The sequence below is a fragment of the Leguminivora glycinivorella genome, chromosome Z, assembly GCF_023078275.1.
Source record: "Leguminivora glycinivorella isolate SPB_JAAS2020 chromosome Z, LegGlyc_1.1, whole genome shotgun sequence".
Taxonomy (NCBI): Eukaryota; Metazoa; Arthropoda; class Insecta; order Lepidoptera; family Tortricidae; genus Leguminivora; species Leguminivora glycinivorella.
This window is the reverse complement of record NC_062998.1, coordinates 32,655,289-32,674,406: the sequence shown is the minus strand read 5'-3', so window position 1 is coordinate 32,674,406 and position 19,118 is coordinate 32,655,289. Positions and strand designations below refer to the sequence as shown.

Genomic DNA, 19,118 nt, shown 5'->3' with positions numbered 1-19,118 from the left:
TACAGATATGAATACTAAACAGTGTTTGTTATCATTCCAGATTGGGCCAGAGTGTGAAACTGATGATCGCCGTAGCTATTTTCTTTACTTATAGTCTGCAGTTCTACGTGCCAATGGAAATCATCTGGAAGAACGTTCGCCATTTGTTTGGCGCCAGGAAAAACCTCGCAGAGTACAGTATAAGAATAGGGATTGTACTTTTGACACTCGGAATTGCCATTGCCATTCCTAAATTATCACCTTTCATATCACTCGTCGGTGCCGTGTGCCTGTCTTTCCTGGGTCTCATATTTCCGGCTGTCATCGAAACGGTCACTTTTTGGGATAGACCTAATGGACTCGGCTTTTGCAAGTGGGTTCTGTGGAAAAATATGTTTTTGGTTTCTTTTGGAATCCTCGGATTTTTAACTGGTTCCTATGTTAGTATTTTAGAAATAATTAATGGAGATTAATATGCTAATTAAGTAAATAATAAAACTTACCTACTCGGTCTGGCAATCGAGGAATAGATAAAAGTACTTGTATAAAATGTAGTTGAATAAGATCCATTTTGAATCACTTTTTGCTTTTATTTTATAACAATAGTTTTATACTTAGTTGAACATTTAAAGTTACATCGCGGCCTTGTTTTGTAAATAAAATAAGATGTCTGCCCACGCAAAAAAGACAGGAAAAAAGATGAAACCTTTTAAAGTAATAGAAAAATTAAAGTAATAGGTATCCACAATTTTGTCAAGCACCGGAGGATTGTTAAAGATGGCAATTGGACACGACCGACTTGATAAAATTTAAATAAGTAGGCGATTGTCTTTTGTACAATTTGCGAACGTATCTTTTGATAAATAATTATAAAACAATTTTCATGTAAAGCAAAGCAAAATAATGCAGGACTGAACGCAAAGGTCACTAGACCCATTATAATATAGGGTATATTAGGTATGGAGTTACTTTTAAAACCTGACTAAAAAGTGCATTTGAGCACATTGCCCGAGTTCCACTGGACTACGGAGTACCATCGTTAAGACCGAAGACTGATCGTTAGTAGGCCTTAGGCCGTTTTCACATTATCCGATCCGATATCGGATGTCGGAAGGATTTCAATAGAAAAAATCCAAGATGGCGGATATCGGTCCGACATCCGATATCGGATCGGATAATGTGAAAACGCACTTACTGTCAATGCCACAAGAAAGGACTACCAATGGTCAGTTAAGCTATGAGTAGAGTATGTGGTGTCTTGTGTTTACATGAAGCATTATTCCTTAGCCTCGAATCTCTGTAGCCATGTAGGTTAAAACAACTGTAGATAACTTTATATGAACGTGTGAGAATTTTCTAGTGCATTAATGAAATGTGATACATTTAGGTTAATGATAACACCCACTATTGAACTTGTTTAAAATAAGCAAAAATATATTTTTGATGTAGATAATAAATCAGGTGGTAACCACTTAATTGTCGTTTAAGAAGACCAAAATTGTGCAAAATACACCTAATTAGATTTTGGTTAATAGTTTAAAAATCATAATACGAAATATTTTGTGATAGTGTGATGAATGCATTTTCATTAGGGTAAATACAATGAGTGCTTACTAAAGGAGAGATTTATAATTGATTTTTATAAAGCGATTGAAAGCATTTAAATAATAGCTTACAAAGCTAATACCTAAGATATTGTTTAAACTACCTGTGACATTAGTTAACTCCGTTGAATAATGAATGCAACCTAGAGTGTGATACGCAATTTTCGTTAAAGAAAACATCCCTCGCTTTTCAACTTATTTAGAGCCCCCAAGCCACTTTTAAATAATCGTCGTAAGTCACGTAGGCCTACAACTGAGCACAAAATTAGATTACGTAATATTGATAAGAAATATATTCAACAATTTCACAAGAAACAATAGAACATTTGAAGCATGGGTCTGACTCGCGCTTTTGTTCGAAGTGAAGTTGAAGGGTCAATCATAATTTATACTTGTATTTATTATTAGTTTGATGAAACATATTTAATTTCAGAATAGGTATTATTAAAATGTTCCTATACCAACCAGCAGATCTAACAGTACGCTTGCAGCCGGCATATTGGAATAGATAGATAGGATTGATACATATTTATATTTCGGTGCCTATTACACTAAATTCGTCTCTTACCTGTGGAAATACGACGGCTGGTCTAACAGTTATTAGCTGCTTGGGACTACTCGTCGGATTAGGTACAATATTATTTATGCCGTTATACATAACGGTCATTTGGACACTAATTATGGTCATTGCTATAAAAAAAAGAGTTTTTTTTTAAGATGCAATAAGATGGCAATTGACAGAATTAAATGAATCTCGTACGTATTAAATCATTGAAAGAACATCGAACATCAAATGTATTTGCCCTTTTATGAATTAATTAAACATTAAATCATAAAAATCCAAAATTAACTAAATTTTATTTTAATAAAATAGCGATGACTTTTCCTTACAATAGTGTAAATTACGAGTAAATTAAGTTCAAATTTTCAGTTTTGTGAAATGGTCCCCTGCCTTCGTCAAAGTAAAATTTCATGTCGCCCATGTCGGTGATAATTTGATAACCAGTGCTGGGTTCTGCAGGTTTTTTTAGTAAGTACCGAGGTTAATTGTGTCGTGATGTCCTCCAGAGCCAGATATTTGGGTGATTTTAGGGCGTAGCCTTCCTAACTTACAGATTGCAAATATTTAAACATTGACCATTATTACTAGGTAGGTACCTACTAATCTCGCGCCAGCTCTTATTGGTTTATTTATTACTAAAATATTAGACACGCTATTAATTTATTCCTACTAGGTATCTTATCCTACCTAATAAAGGAATTAATTATTATATAACAGAGAGCAAGCACGCACAGCACGGTGAATTCAGTAGTAAATGGTCTGAAAATAGCACACCGCATGTGTCCTGAAAGAGTTGAAACAGGATTTTTTGCTAGCAGGTTGTAACTAAACCTCCGCTCACCTTACTTTTTTACTTACTTACTTGACTAAACATACTTATAACTAACCCCCCTTTAAATATACCCCGTAAATTTGGCCTTGTGATCGTCTAGCGTGAATAAGTAGAACCCTTCGACGTGAACCGCGATAACCTAGATCCTTTAATGAGTATCAGCTGTATTTTTGACTAATTTTTAAATTTTTATTTATTTATATTTTAAAGAAGAATAAAAGTTATTGTAGCATAATAATATAGTGTTATAGTAGAGAATTTTATCAGATTTAGGCCTAGAAAGTTATATGTGAGAAAATTAATAACGTGATGAAGAAATTTTAGAATAAAAGTTAGTGAGTGAAACATACATGCAATAAATATTAAAAAATATTTTGGTAATCATCGGCTACGCCTTATTAGTGGATTCGAGTTGCAGGACTGCCTTGCGTTGCCGTCTGAATCCCCTAACCTGATCAAACCACTTTATCAGGCATCCTAAGCAAGTAAGCCTGAAGGGCTATCTATCTACGAACTAACCCCCTTTTATTTTGTTTTGTTTCTTTTCCCTAGCTAATCCCCCTTTTCCCCAATACTGCTAATAGACCATAACTTCTCGATCCTTCTAATGTATCATCAAGGCTCCGAGTAGTTGCTACCACTGAGAACGAAGTAAGTAAGTCTAGTAACTCCTTGAAGCTTTTGACTTGTCATCAGTGGACGGCGCTCGCATGCCACTGGGCCCTATAACAAACCTATGCTTTTTATTCCAAAGTATAGTTTGTTTCCCTAACCAACTTGATAGAATTTACCTTGAAAAACTAGTTAGCAACACTCACTGGCTCGATGCTACATGAAGAATCAGAAATTGCTACCACAATTATTAATTTCACTCAGATAAATTAAGTAATAAGAGATTTTATAAATTACCAGTTTTAACACATATTTTAAGATAGTAAACACCACATTTAAAGTCCATTAAAACCATATAAATAGTAGTAGTTAAATTATTTCTCCACAATACACGTTGACCAATTATATTCCAAGACCAATCATAAAAGAACTCTACTTTTATAGAAATAGTGTGTGACTCTACCCTATTCCTATCGTTTTCCCTATTCTAGCATATCTGAAACAAAGACCGTCACTTACCATAGATCTAATGTTCAAAATATGCACAAGTGTATCCCTACCATAAGCTGTACAGTTCAGCCAGCGAAGCTGAGATAGGCAACCTATAGGCTTGTGTTGGTTAGACCCCCCCCTCTGCTTTTGCCCGCAGGCTAGGGTAGCAGAGAGTAGATCGCCCTATCCGTGTATATATCCAGTATTCTAGGACATACCAGTACCAGCCACATGAGAGACCCAGCTGCGATCAACTTTACTTAGATGTGGATCGATCACAACCAAAATCCCCAGCGACCAACGCCAGCATGAACCAGAACACCGAGTAAATAAATATATATAAATATAGGACCCCAGCCTCAAATACTGCCGACTTCAGTGAGCAAGGATTACTCCTAATGTCTTTCGTCAATCGTGAAAGTCCTCACTTCCATCTAACAGTTGGACTCTTTGAGACCGGTGAGAAAATACGCTTTTGTAAGTAAATAAAAGCGCCCAAGCCCTCCACTTGGAACAAAAAGACCCCTAAACGCCTTATGTTTAACAGCCGCAAGGTATAAAGCGCTTAGCCGGACAACAGTCTGTCACAAACAATGATCTGGCTTATAACTTTCACAAAATAACCCCATAGAAAATTACTAAGTTCAATTTTACTGACTAACTAAACAAACGAGTGAAGTTTCCTTTACGTGCTATAATCTAAGCTTAGTTTTGCAAGAATTACTCCCTACAAAACCAAACACAGACTTATCTCCAAGCACCAGCCATACATCGACCCAGTCTTTGTATTGCTTAACGGCACTCATGAAACAAAGCACAGAAAACTTCACTATACACATTAATTTAAATGTAACACTACACTATAAATAGAACACTAAAATAACCCCACAACTGACAGTAAAGCAATTCCACCACAGGTCTAAATTCAACTGTACGACGATATTGTCCCCGCACAATCAAACAGAGACACAATTTCAAAGTTTACAATCACTTAGAATAATTTCCAAGTAAAAACAAACAGAGAAATAATAGCAGAACAACTTCACTCACCAGTATAACACACGAAAGCCAGAGACACTGTTAGTCTTGTAGATATTTTAAGAATGCCTCGCGTCGGCTCGCTCCGACCCTTTTATAGATTCAAAATGAGCGACAAAAAAGCGACAAAAGAGCGACAAAACGGCGACAAAAGAGCGACAAAAGAGCTACAAAAGAGCGACAAAAGAGCGACAAAAGAGCGACAAAAGAGCGACAAAAGAGCTACAAAAGAGCGACAAAAGAGCGACAAAAGAGCGACAAAAGGGCGACTGGCGACAAATAACAATGGATAGCCGCTAAATTACACTTATAAGAAAAAGGTCGTAACTGTTTTGTTTACTAAGTCGTATGCCTTAGGCATTAATGTCCAAGACATCTCAGCACGTACGTTTTTGCTTCTCAATAGTAACATCTGCATGACTGCACGTGTTTTAGAGTGAGATGGAGATATCTTTTGTTGATTCCTAGTACGTAATGAAACATTTTATATTGTGGTAAATATAAATATGCAAATATTACTTTATCAAAGGTTTTTAACCAGTTTTGTAAATCAAATTTGAGGCAAAATATCATATTTGTTTCTAAATGCTACAATAAACACATCCAGAAAATATATACACTACTTATCATTATCAATTTTTACGACCTATAATTGAAATCAAGATATAATATTGGAACGCTACTCAGTTGACAACTGTCAGTGTCAGTATTTCATCCATGTGAACGTAGTTTGTTGATAAATATGTTTTTCCAACCTGTTTTGCATCGAATAACAGTGAACCCTATGAGTGAAGACGTGACTAAACATGTGATAAAGCTTCACAGATATTATTTGTTAAATTATCCAATGAAATCCCAAAGAAAATTTGCACCAAGAAAGTTGGTCAAGGAAAAGTTGATTCGCCGTAAGTTTTATATGTAATAACGAGTCCATTTCCTCGTCATAGACGCTTGTTCTGTTACAAGGTCAGAATGTTCAAATGTTTAGAATAATTATACAAATAGCTGGCATTCTTGTAATCATATATACCAACCTATCCAATTTCTATTTGCGAGTTCCTGTAATTGGCTCTGTGTTACTACCTATTTAAAAAGTGTAATGTATTGGAATTCCTTGTTTATTAAAATATCTAAATACTGACTGTATAAAGGAATTCCTTTCAAAACGTGTGTCAACAATGTCAACATCTACTGACACGATAACCATTATTTTGAATGTATTACTATTACCGTCAATATCCTGGCGTTGTACCTAGTGCTGATAGGAACTCAGGTCCTTCGAGTCAAAATATGAAGACGTTTTCACGCGACTCAGTGTTTACAAAACTACCAAGTTCCCGAGACTTGGGGAAGTCCAAGTCCTTTATTGAGTCTTTTAGCGCCGACTCGAGCCTGATAGAGACTTCGTCATGTTTTGCTATGTAAATAAACAAGTGTACATTGAGAAAATAGGCATTATTGAATGGTGTGAACCTTACCCTTGAATTTCATGTGAAGTCAATATGCATTTAGATTACCTTTCATAGATTCAGTTAATTCTTTTCAGAAGCCTCATGTTTAGACAAGTACCTACTCAAATTTTGACTAAAGGACTTGAGTCATGTCATAACCAACACTTAATAGTAGGTACCGGCTTTTTGCTACTACACACAGCTCTTATTAATATTATATTAATAATACACATGTAAATGTTGTACTTAATTGCCATTTTGTATATCTGTGCATCTGTTAATATGTCTAATTGCGATTAATGAAAATAGATGGAAACAGCAGTTAGTGGTAATGTTTGCATAAAATATTCAGTATTTTATTGGAAGGTAGGCACCCTTAACATCTGTTTCCCCGTGTAATATTTGCCTGAAATATTCAGTACATCTCTTCCCCCGTCATACTGTTTTTTCTTTCTTTAAGTTTGTCAATGAGTTAACATTCATTACTACCTACTTATCAAAATTTAACACATATTGGCGATTTATTTTGTGTATTTAAATTTAATTTACATGTCAAATGTATACCTATTATTAGTTAACTGTAAAGGAAATCATTCCTAAGTTCTTTTGGTATGTATTATCAATTTTAGATTATAATGGTTGTTTTGTTACAGTATTAAAATATACGAGAATTAAGGAATAATGAGTCGTTTTATTTTATTTGACCTCATCTATTAAAATATTCTGAAACATAGTATTTGTACAATTAAAGCCCCGATTTTGTTTAAATTAGGTAAGAGGCTTACGAAACAGGAGATTTTTGGGATCGAATCCCGGCAAGGACAGTTATGTTATCATTATTTAAAAACCGCAAACAACGATAACTTGAGGCCCATTTAGACGGTACGACAACTCGCATACGAGTTTAATTACCCTCAACAGCCCGCAATGTAACTACAATCGCATGCGAGTTCGTACACCGTCTAAATCAGGCCTAAGTAACCAGCATAAAGAGAAGCATTTACTCGTATTGCTACATGAAATGTCGTGAAAACTCGCAACTTGGTCGTCGCTAGTCGCTACAACGTTGGACATCTCCAAAGCAGACGGTTCGGGTTATGTCAACATTTGCTAGTTACTACCATACTTAGTAACTATTTATTAATCTGTGCCAGCACTTGTACAAGTGTAGAGTCGTTTATTTTTACTAGGTAAATAAGTACATTATAATGATAATGAAAACAGTATGAATAGTTTGGCAAGATTCATTTAAGTAATAAGTTTGTAATTATTACTAGTATGAGTATTACGATTTTTGCTCGAATTTGACCCCTACTTCCGGAGGGGGCACGGCATTAACTCGTGGCAACCGGGTTGAATCAGCTTTGTGTCGATGTAACAAGCGCAAATGTACTAACTTAAGCCGCATCGTCTGAGATCAAAGCTATGCACATTGTACACATTACTTTTTTTTGTTGCAGATTATGTGGAAAATATCTGGGCGACCGAGCTTCGCTCGGTTCTATTTTAATATATCACGTCTTTAGATAAAAAAAACTCTTATAAATACAAAAACAAAAAAAAAGACAAAAAACAAAAACTTAATTTCTGGCCGGGATTCGAAACCCTGACACCAACATGGTATGGTCACACCTCGGACACTGGCGATCAAATATATGAAAGAAGCGCGTTCCTAGCACACAGTCTAAGCCCGTGTAAGTGAACGCGTACTATGCTTGTATGAGTGAAATATGACAGGTCGACTGTTTGCGTTTTTGACAGGCGGTAACTGTGAGGTAACCGAGAGGGGGTGGGCAGCACTTTCAGCGGGGAGCGGGAGTGGCCATACTGTACGATAGTACTCTTTATTATACTGTGGTATGGTACTGTAATTTAATCCATACCAATATTATAAATGTGAAAGTGTGTGTGTCTGTTTGTTTGTCCGTCTTTCACGGCAAAACGGAGCGACAAATGGATGTGATTTTTTAGGGTTCCGTAGTCAACTAGGAACCCTTATAGTTTCGCCATGTCTGTCTGTCCGTCCGTCCGTCCGTCCGTCCGTCCGTCCGTCCGTCCGTCCGCGGATAATCTCAGTAACCGTTCGCACTAGACAGTTGAAATTTGGTACCAATATGTATATCAATCACGCCAACAAAGTGCAAAAATAAAAAATGGAAAAAAATGTTTTATTAGGGTACCCCCCCTACATGTAAAGTGGGGGCTGATATTTTTTTTCATTCCAACCCCAACGTGTGATATATTGTTGGATAGGTAATTAAAAATGAATAAGGGTTTACTAAGATCGTTTTTTGATAATATTAATATTTTCGGAAATAATCGCTCCTAAAGGAAAAAAAAGTGCGTCCCCCCCCCTCTAACTTTTGAACCATAAGTTTAAAAAATATGAAAAAAATCACAAAAGTAGAACTTTATAAAGACTTTCTAGGAAAATTGTTTTGAACTTGATAGGTTCAGTAGTTTTTGAGAAAAATACGGAAAACTACGGAACCCTACACTGAGCGTGGCCCGACACGCTCTTGGCCGGTTTTTAAGTAGAGATAGTTGGAGGGATGAAGAGTGACATAGGCTACTTTTTGTCTCTTTCTAATTCGAGCGAAGTCGCGGCCAAAATCTAGTATAAGTAATATAGCCGTTACATATAGGCAGTTTAGAAAGTATAAAGCGTAATTCACGGTACGATTCATCGCTTCGATCGATCGGACAGATATCGTGGCGATCGGTCGCATCGAAAGTGCTAGTGCTGTGTGCTGTGTGCTAGTGCCAGCCATATACGAAGCGATTGATCGTTCGATCAATCGAAAACGAAACGGAATAATAAAGTCAGTAGGTAAGTATGAGATAAAAATAGAATGGTTGGTCGCAAGGGGCCACACACTTTCGATCCATCGTTGCTTCGCTCCTTTCCTGTGCGACGTGTGCGTATGCGTAGCCGAATGCATAAACGCTCACGCAACGTTTAGATACGATAATATCTCTTTCGTAGCTATCTATTTCTATCGCTCTTGCGTATTGGCGCGATAGAGCCAGACTACATTTCTGCGGCATTTCGGTGGTGTTTCGCGTCGCAGAAATGCCATTCGGCTACGGGGCCTGATGCCATTCAGTCACTTGTGCCCGCGTCATGACTCATGAAATTCCTTTCGTTGTATTGCACCTATATGGCACCGATAAAATGATCGGTTAGTTTTTCGAGTTTGCTCTTAATATCAGCATTACCATAAGAAGTTGATATTATTATTTTTACTAAACACTGCGGTCACCTACAGGTTTTCCAAAGAAAACCTAGAAATACAAATCTCACTCGCAGAAATTTTGAAGTAACGATTTTCTCCGAATCCAACAGAATGACATACTTTAGGCTCGCCACAGACTTGGTCAGATCAATCTGAAAATTCTGTCAGTATGGCACGCCACAGACAGTCTAAAAATTCATAATCTTGAGGCCGGCAACAGACAGCTCTGTGTACAGCGGCCTTTATGAAATCAGATCGAGTGCACGGATTTCCGTACAATTTCGCAACTGTCCACACACAGTCTTATTTTTTAAGCTAGGAACATACTACGCGGACGTCCGCGGTCGCGCAACCGCGACTGCGACCGATCAGTGCAGTGCACGGTCTTCGGCACGTGGCTTCGGCTGACCAAAACATCCAGCGAGCCAGATTTCGATCGGACGTCCGTACGCTCAAGGCCACGTCTACGACCGACGACCGATAGTTTGCACGGTAAAAGCTATAGGAACATATTACGCGGACGTCCGCGGTCGCGCGACCGCGACCGCGACCGATTAGTGTGCACGGTCTTCGGGACGTGGCTTCGGCTGACCAAAACATCCAGCGAGCCAGATTTCGATCGGACGCCCGTGCGCTCAAGGCCACGTCCACGACCGACGACCGATAGTTTGCACGGTTAAGTGTATATTCATTGTCTAGATCCGCGTCCACGGTCGCGCGACGGCGGACGTCCGCGTAGTATATTCCTGGCTTAAGTGTTATTCATTGTCTAGATCCGCGTCCGCGGTCGCACTACGGCAGACGTCCGCGTAGTATGTTCCTAGCTTTAAGATTACGATTTTTTTCAGATTGATCTGACATATTGCGAATATATTGGGTTGGTAAGAAAGTAATGAGCGAATCATAACCAATATTGTAACTTTTATTTAATTTATTATTTTAATCATTTATCAAAAATATAACGGCCTTCGTTATCTACTACTTGTCTCCATCGTTCTGGTAAAGAATGAATAGCATCGGCGAAGAAGTTGTTAGGTTTAGATTCAAAAAACTCAGCTATGTACTGTCGTAGATGGGCTTGATCATCGAACTTTTTTTCATTGAAGGCATTGCTTAGCGATCTGAACAATGCGTAATCCGTAGGTGCCAAGTCTGGAGAGTACGGTGGATGAGGTATCACTTTCCAACCTAGCTCCAATAGCTTTAGCCGAGTCACTTTTGCAATGTGTGGGCGAGCATTGTCCTGTAAGAAAAAAACTTTAGCATGCTGTGGACGATTCTGACAGATTTTTTGGTTTAAATTTTCAAGCTGATTACAGTATTACTGATGCGGTAACAGTCATTCCACTTGGTAGGAGTTCCCAGTGAATAATACCATGAATATCCCACCAAACGGACAGCATAACTTTTTTCGGGTGAGGCTCTGTTTTTGGTGCCTCTATTCCTTTTTCGTTTGGAGCTAGCCACTGACGTTTGCGTGTGTGATTTATATATAAGACCCATTTTTCATTTCCAGTGATAAGATGGTCCAACCAGTTGAATGTGCGGCGAAAAGACAGAAGTTGTATGCAGATATCGGCACGGCGGTTTAGTTGATCTCAATCAAGTTCGTGCGGTATCCAAACACTGTATTTGTAGTTTTTTCCCAACTCGTGTAAATGTGTTTCTATGGTGACATGAGAGCAGCCTAACTCGGTAGCAAGAGTACGACTCGTTAGCCTCGGATCTCCTTCAATTAAGGTTTTTAATTTGGCTACATCAATCTTCACCGGTCGACCAGACTTAGGTTGATCTGATAATGAAAAGTCGCCACTACGAAACCGCTGGAACCATCGTTTCGCCGTGGCCTCAGACACAACTTCAGGAGTAACACGCTGACATATATTACGCACTGCTTCGGCGGCTGAATGGCCAGACTGAAATTCATATAGTAAGCAATGCCTTACATGCACTTTTAATTCGTCCATTTTCTTCCTTATATTAGCTCGGCGACAGCTAGTGAATGACTGACGAGAAACTGTGCGACTCGCCCTTTATATACTTTCGACCATAGAAGATTCTAGAACTCTCTCAAAAATTGTATGTGGAATTCAATCGATCGCTCATTACTTTCTTACCAACCCAATATTATAGTCCTCCTCACCGATTTTGGCGATGGCGACCTCAGAAACTATGGATTATGCCTGTTATTTTGAATATTCTGATAAGCACATTTATCATTTTTAGGCAATACATTAAACATTTGCAAGGTTATTTTATTTCCTAAAATCAACACTATTATTGGCATAGATAAACTTATTATTTTCGTAAATATTTCACTACTGTCTTATCTGACGGCTGACGACAAACTGAATGAAGCGCCAACGTGTAAAGGCAGTTGGCCATTGGCGCCAAGATCCTTTGATGTGTGGACAAAAAACCGACACCAATCGGTTGGCCGGCCAGCGCTAACGCCAACTGCCAACATACGGCCAAGTAGCCCTCTACACGCTTGGCCAAGGGGTTCCACCAAGGGTTGGTGGAACCGTTGGCCACATGTGTACAGCGGCCAAAAGGATCTTGGCTGGCGCCAATGGCCAACTGCGTTCACACGTTGGCGCCTCATTCAGTTTGTCGTGAGCCGTCAGAGAGGACAGTAGTGAAAGATTTACGAAAATAATAAGTTTATCTATACCAGTAATAGTGTTGATTTTAGGAAATACAATAGCCTTGCAAATGTTTAATGTACTGCCTAAAAAAATAAATGTGCTTAAGTATCAGAATATTCAAAAAATTGTTAATGTTTCAGATAATTTAATTTTATCACAAGGTTATAATTTATTAATTAAATTTTGCTGACAACGTTAATGACCTAGAATTATCTAGTCTTTTCCATACTACGACCATCTTTTATGAAGGGCCAATGCCAAGTGATTGGTTCACCAACGTGAAAACAGCGACTCTTATCTTGGCCAAGGGGTTCCACCAAGGGTTGGTCCAACCGTTGGCCCCATGTGTACAGCGGCCATAAGACTGTCTGTTGCCGGCCTAAATTTCATAATCTTAAAAAATAAGACTGTGTGTGGACAGTTGCGAAGTTGTATGGAAATCCGACACTCGATCTGATTTCATAAGATTATGATTTTTTTAAGATTATGAAATTTAAAACTGTCTGTTGTCGGTCTAGAAGATTATGAATTTTTCAGATTGTCTGAGGCGTGCCTATTTGAAACTCGTGTCAACGTTGGCTGATGGGATCAAAGGGCATTGAATCACTACGTTTTAAGAGTCGGCACTCTCGAACAACCCTTAAACCGATAGCTAGGAACATACTACGCGGACGTCCGTCGTAAATCGACCGCGACCGCGACCGATCAGTGTGCACGGAACAAAACATCCAGCGAGCCAGATTTCGATCGGACGTCCATGCGCTCAAGGCCACGTCCACGTCCGTCGACCGATAGTTTGCACTTTGCACGGTTATGTGTAATTTCATTGTACAGATTACCGTCCGCGGTCGATTTACGACGGACGTCCGCGTAGTATGTTCCTAGCTTAAAAGCTAAGCTGGCTCGCTGGATGTTTTGTTCCGTGCACACTGATCGGTCGCGGTCTAAACATCCAAATTATAAACAAATCAATTATTTTTGGAGTCGGGGCCAGCCTGCGTATGGTTGGGTGGGGCAAACAGGAAATAGCAAGGCGACGAACAGGTCTGGCACCGACTACAAAAATAATTGATTTGTTTATAATTTGGATGTTTAGATTATTGCAATACGATAAGAAATCTGAATTCAAAGGTTTATTATTTTTTGCTTTTTAGTTTCTCCGTGTTTTGTAACGCGCTAATTTTTGAAGGCGGTTTTATTTTTTGTTAAAAAGTTTATTTATTTGTTGATTTTTAGTGGTTCCTATTGATATTATATGTATCAGTCCGAATATGCATACAGCAGTGAAAGAATTATTCTTTAACTCCTAAGGCCATCCATACGTCATTGAGTGAGTTAAAGACCTTAGGGGGGGGGGGGGGGGGTCCAAAAACCTCAATCCCTAACCATTGCTCCAGCATCAGCTCAGCCACATAAAATTATTACCATCAGGCGTAAATACTGGTGTACCTTTGAAAAATATACTAAAAACATTACATGTGCCTATAACATTCGAAGAGTTCCCTCGATTTCTCCAAGATCCCATCATCAGACCCCGACTTGGTGCCAATGGGACAATCTCGGGGTTATACCCGTTCGCTCAAAAAAAAAATTTTGAAAATCGGTCCACGATTCTCGGAGATATCGAGTAACATACATACAAAAAAAAAAACATTCAGTCGAATTGAGAACCTCCTTTTTTTGAAGTCGGTTAACAAAAAAATACTAGTTACCGACCTGCATATATCCAGTGCAAAGCTAGGCAAAAACAAGCCACAAGTTGATATTTTCAAATATCTAACACCACAAATTTCACACTTTCTTATTGGTTTGCCCGAAATTTCAACAATAACTTTAGTTATTTTATTATTTACTTAACTTACAAAATTCAAACAAGTTACGACAGATTTGACGTTGACGACTTGACGTTTTGAAAAAAGAAAAATTGGTTGTCTGTAAAGTCGGTTTACGGACGGTAGTTTAACGTGATAACGTCAAACATTACCGTAGTATCAAATACTATATACTATAATACGTGCAGCTTCTGACGTTTCTCATACAATTGAGCGGCAACAATTTTACTAGCGCCATCTAGCGGTTCGAGTTGATCAAAGTAGTTGTTCAGACTTTTATTTGAGTAAATTAAAATAGAAAATGCTATTATTTGATCTACTTTAACATTTTTAGACGGAATAAAACAAAAAAATAAGAATTTGTAATTTTTTTTAATTTTATGCTGTATGAAACTAAACTATTTTGATCAACTCATGCCGCTAGGAGCGCTAGTGTGCCTGTTGCCAACTTTGGCACCGAGCTGCACGTATTAACTCGTAGAGTTTACATAGTATTTGGTAGTATAGATTAAAAGATGAGATTTTCAAACGCAAGAATTACTTACCTACCTCTATATTGCCGCAATTGTATTGAACACACATGAAAATCACACACATACACATGCGTAATGTACTATTTTTGAATAACTCGTATTATGAGTTAAGACACTAGTTTCTTAGAAATTTATTGTAAAAGAGCTAAAGAACCTTCCCTTAAATTTGACGGAAATCAATAAAAACACGTATCCTCTTAAAGTTTCCGCTATGTCTATACTCTATACGTGCATTGTTTGGGCTGGTGTCCCTCTCGCACGTGTGGCCAGTGTTAATGAGCCATAATAGTAGTATTTTTATATATATATATTACCTGACTTTATAACTTCTTATATTATTTTAGTGTTATATTCAAACTAGGGTTTCGATATATTTCAAAGAATTGAAAAATAATTACAATGTAATTACAATGTAATTAAAAAAATAAAAATAAAAATTATTACAATAAAAATTATTAGAAAAATAATTACAATGTAATTACAATGTAATTATTTTGATGCCAATAAATCAAAGATTTGTATAATTAAAAACGACGTTCACTGAATAATGTTGACATTGTCAGTAAGTGCGAGAGGGACACCAGCCCAAACAATGACCTCTCATGTGGACACACTTGTTGACCTAACTACACAATCTAGTTTAATAATTCTAAATCTATGATGGGCTTCAGTTTTGTGGAGTGCGCATCAGCAAGGGGCACTGACCCTTTTGTCCTGTCCTACACCACTCCAGGAGCAGTTGACATCAAGGACAAACTGGATCTTCGGTTTGAAGTTGGCGACGTACACTACATGTGGAATGCGTAAGTGGTTACCCCAGTTCCTGTTTATTAAAAAAAAATACCAAATTTTTTTGATCATATTGTGTTCAATTTCTTTTGTGTATTTTGTATACAGAGTGTAACAAAAATGGTGGTGATCCGTTTTAGGGCGTACTCAGTATCGTATTCTTATCAGGAAAAAGTAGAAGAAAATTTTTTTTTCGCTAAAAAAATTTTCATTTTTGTATGAGCCGGGCCGCGCGAATCGGTCGAATCTCCAATACAAAGATAAAAAAAATTTTTGCGAAAATAAATGTTTATCCTATTTTTTCCTGATGAGAATACGATACTGAATACGCCCTTAAAACGGATCACCACCATTTCTGTTACACCCTGTAGATAAATTGTAAATATTTTATTTTTGCAGATTAAAAGATGAGGTGGAGAATGTGTCAGAGCTCATAAGCCAAGTATATCAGATTCTACAAAAACAAATAATGCATACGATACAGTATGACATATCTTTCTTGGACATCTTCAAAATCACACTGCTAAAAGCGGAGGTCAAAAGCAACGGTATTGTTAAAATGAAATCACCTGAAGTGGTGAATTCTGTTTTTAATGTGTTGAATGAGATCATTTGCAATGAGACTCCGTTAGAGAGCTGATTTCATGTGTGGCATTCCATCACTAAAGGGTCCTAATGGTTCTTGCAATACATTTATGTTTGAATTTCAGACGGAGGACCCTGCTGTAATGGAAAAACATATATGATGTGTTGATCATGTTGGTTAGTTTTGTATGTGATTGCTCTCAACCGAAAATGTAAGCTAAAAGTCATGTCTTAATTTTTGTATTTTTGTGGTTGTACTTTGTCAGTAGAGTTGACATGTGCATAGATTTCCTGTGTGAATGTTTTTGTCTATACAATTAATTATTAAATTTATTAATAATTATTGAGAGTGGGCATTAGTGGTTGTAAACAAACACTGAGTCTGAGTTCCTCCTTGTGTGTAAAACTGTACAAGGTCAATCCGAGGCAAGAGTAACATAAGTCCCGATTTTATGGCATGTTCCATTTATTCACGATGCAGGTTCAAGTGAAAATTATCTCTAAATAAGTGTTACTTTCCCGATATATGCATATGCATAGATCCTTTCATTTGCAGCTGTAGTTCAAATAAACACTCAATGAAGTCGTGACTCGTGTTACTTTGACGTGGATTCACCCACAAGTTGATTTACTTACCTGACTTGAATGGAATGAAGATATCTTTCATTGTACAACTGCCACCTTTATTATATACATATATACAATCACTAGAAATATACGCTATTCTATTGGATAATAATTAGATACACACCAAATATATCTTCATTCCATCTGTGTCAGCTCTCGTGAATCAAATTATTTGCCAGTGATCTATTCTAAAATTTCAATTTTATAACCTATTCATTTCGTAGGCTTTTTATGACTAGTATGTATATCTAATCATGACTGAATGTAAATGTGTAGAATTAAAATTAAACAATAAATAAACCAACATTGTTTTTTAACATTTACTCTCATGAATTACACCTTACAAATGTGTTTTTGCATATTGTAACCTTACAAAATATTACATCATTACAATGTGCTAAACTTAAAATAACCTATTATGTAATCATGTCTTTCTTTCCTTGCAAGCAGTCCTCTCATTTGATTACATTTTTACCACTCAATGATTCTTAAGAAGATGTCAAAATTTATCTTATTTTATATCAAATTTTTGATTAATTTGAAAACTGTGTATCAAATTTGGCAATAATTCAAAGCAAGGCATGTAAAAGATTATGTAAATTTAGTCACACCAGATTCTAAATCAATATACACATTACACATAGCTAACAAAAGATTATTTATCTATTGTACAAAATGCTTAATTACACATTGAAACACATGAATACATATTTCATTTAACTCCCCATTGAATAAATAGACCTGCCCAAATAAATTTTAAATATACAGAATTAACTATGATTTTTACATTCATATAAAATTAAAATTTTTGTTATGTAAATAAAATACTATGTTTATTATCACAACAAATAGGATGAAATTCGAATAAAAAACGGAAGGAAGGTCAGTGAAAGGACACGTTTTTGGTAAATAAATGCGATGTATGTAATGTGAAAAATTAAAAGTAAAATACACACAAAATACATAGCTCCATCCCCTCATGAAGAGTCTAACATTTCACATATAAAATCACAACTAATAACATTCGTATATGTGGTCCATAATGATTCGTAGCTTGCCAAATTGGGGGATAGGGGTACGCAATACTGACTGAGAAATTAGAAATACAAACATAGCAAAAGTAGTGAACATTTTCAGAAAGAGTAAGTCTGGGATGAATACAGCTGGCGTTTACAGATCAACTCATAAAAGCTAGCACGAATGAGTTAAGGTGTCATCTTTAAGTGAAACTATCATCCCTTCTATTCGTAGCAGGTTTAAAATCAATCTGTTTATCAACATTAGTGTTTACCAAGAGCCCATTTCTCGAACGATATTTGACTAATATTATTAGTCCACGAACTGTCATATGGGTTGCAAGGGCAACACACATGTTATTATTAGGGCCACTTGCACCACCCGCTTAACTCAAGTTTAGTGGGCTGTCAAATTCCATAATTATAAAATGGTGGGTTAAACCTCCGTTTTCGGTGGTGCGACCCTAAAGGCCAGTTGCATCAACCGCATTTGACAGACACATCATCGTCACGCGGCAGATGTGTATGGAACTTCCCATACAATAAAATTTAACGAACGCTTTAACGGTGACGGACGGTTTGATGCAACCGGCCCTTAGACTAGGATCTTTCGAGAAATGGGCCCCAAATACCAAGGCCAGGCACTTCGCTTACCCGTGTTGTCATTACTTTTTTCTAAGAATGCTCTACAAATAGTCATAGATTACACACTTGTCTCGTACTGTAAGTCTTACAATTACTAAGTATTAATTAAGGCCAGTCGCTTTCCGGTCGCCATAGTGGGTTTATTTATCTAGGAAAAATGACTTACAGCTTGGCAAAAAGAGTATAAATAGAGCAAATTTTTTTATCATAGCAACACTTTTCTCTTAAAAAACCGGCCAAGTGCGAGTCGGACTCGCCCACCGAGGGTTCCGTACCTACAAAACTATTAGGTACTTTTACGTTACTCACATAAGTCTAAAGACTGGGCTAGGCTAGAAGTATAGGTTCTCTAATGAGCATAATTGTGTTTAGCGCCACCTCTCGACGAATTCGCGAACTAATTAGCACAGCTTGCGTGAGGTCTTTTATAATGTTAACCAAATTCAACATTTTTTTTTTTATTTTAAAGTAGGTGTTTTATGTAAAATTTCGTAGCTATAAATTTTAACACCTTTATTCATAAACGTACACTAAAGTTATCCAGCCGATAAAGTTCGTTTATCCCTTTCTATCACACCAATACGTCGGAAAGGGACAACCGAACTTTATCGGCTTGATAACTTAGTGTACGTTTATG

General features: G+C 37.1%; 2 protein-coding genes across 2 annotated transcripts in view; both read left to right on the top strand.

Moving 5' to 3' along the window:
• Positions 1-3,066, top strand: part of LOC125240775 (proton-coupled amino acid transporter-like protein CG1139) — a 67,305-nt gene extending 64,239 nt beyond the window's left edge. Inside the window, exon 6 of the mRNA XM_048148847.1 lies at positions 41-3,066. Coding sequence (XP_048004804.1) covers positions 41-452 — 412 coding nt within the window. The 3' untranslated portion in view covers positions 453-3,066. The remainder of the gene's footprint in view (positions 1-40) is intronic.
• A 12,413-nt stretch (positions 3,067-15,479) lies between these two features.
• LOC125240459 lies at positions 15,480-17,124 on the top strand. Its single transcript, XM_048148353.1, has 2 exons — positions 15,480-15,622; positions 16,008-17,124. Exons 1-2 carry the CDS (start codon positions 15,480-15,482, stop codon positions 16,246-16,248), a joined length of 384 nt encoding a protein of 127 aa, XP_048004310.1. The 3' UTR covers positions 16,249-17,124.
• Positions 17,125-19,118: the final 1,994 nt, after the last annotated feature.

Excerpts from the sequence above, each read along its gene's own strand:
- LOC125240459 (XM_048148353.1), top strand. The coding sequence starts at position 15,480 with ATGGGCTTCAGTTTTGTGGAGTGCGCATCAGCAAGGGGCACTGACCCT. Across the intron at positions 15,623-16,007 it reads GTACACTACATGTGGAATGC|ATTAAAAGATGAGGTGGAGA; the intron begins GTAAGTGGTTAC and ends TTATTTTTGCAG.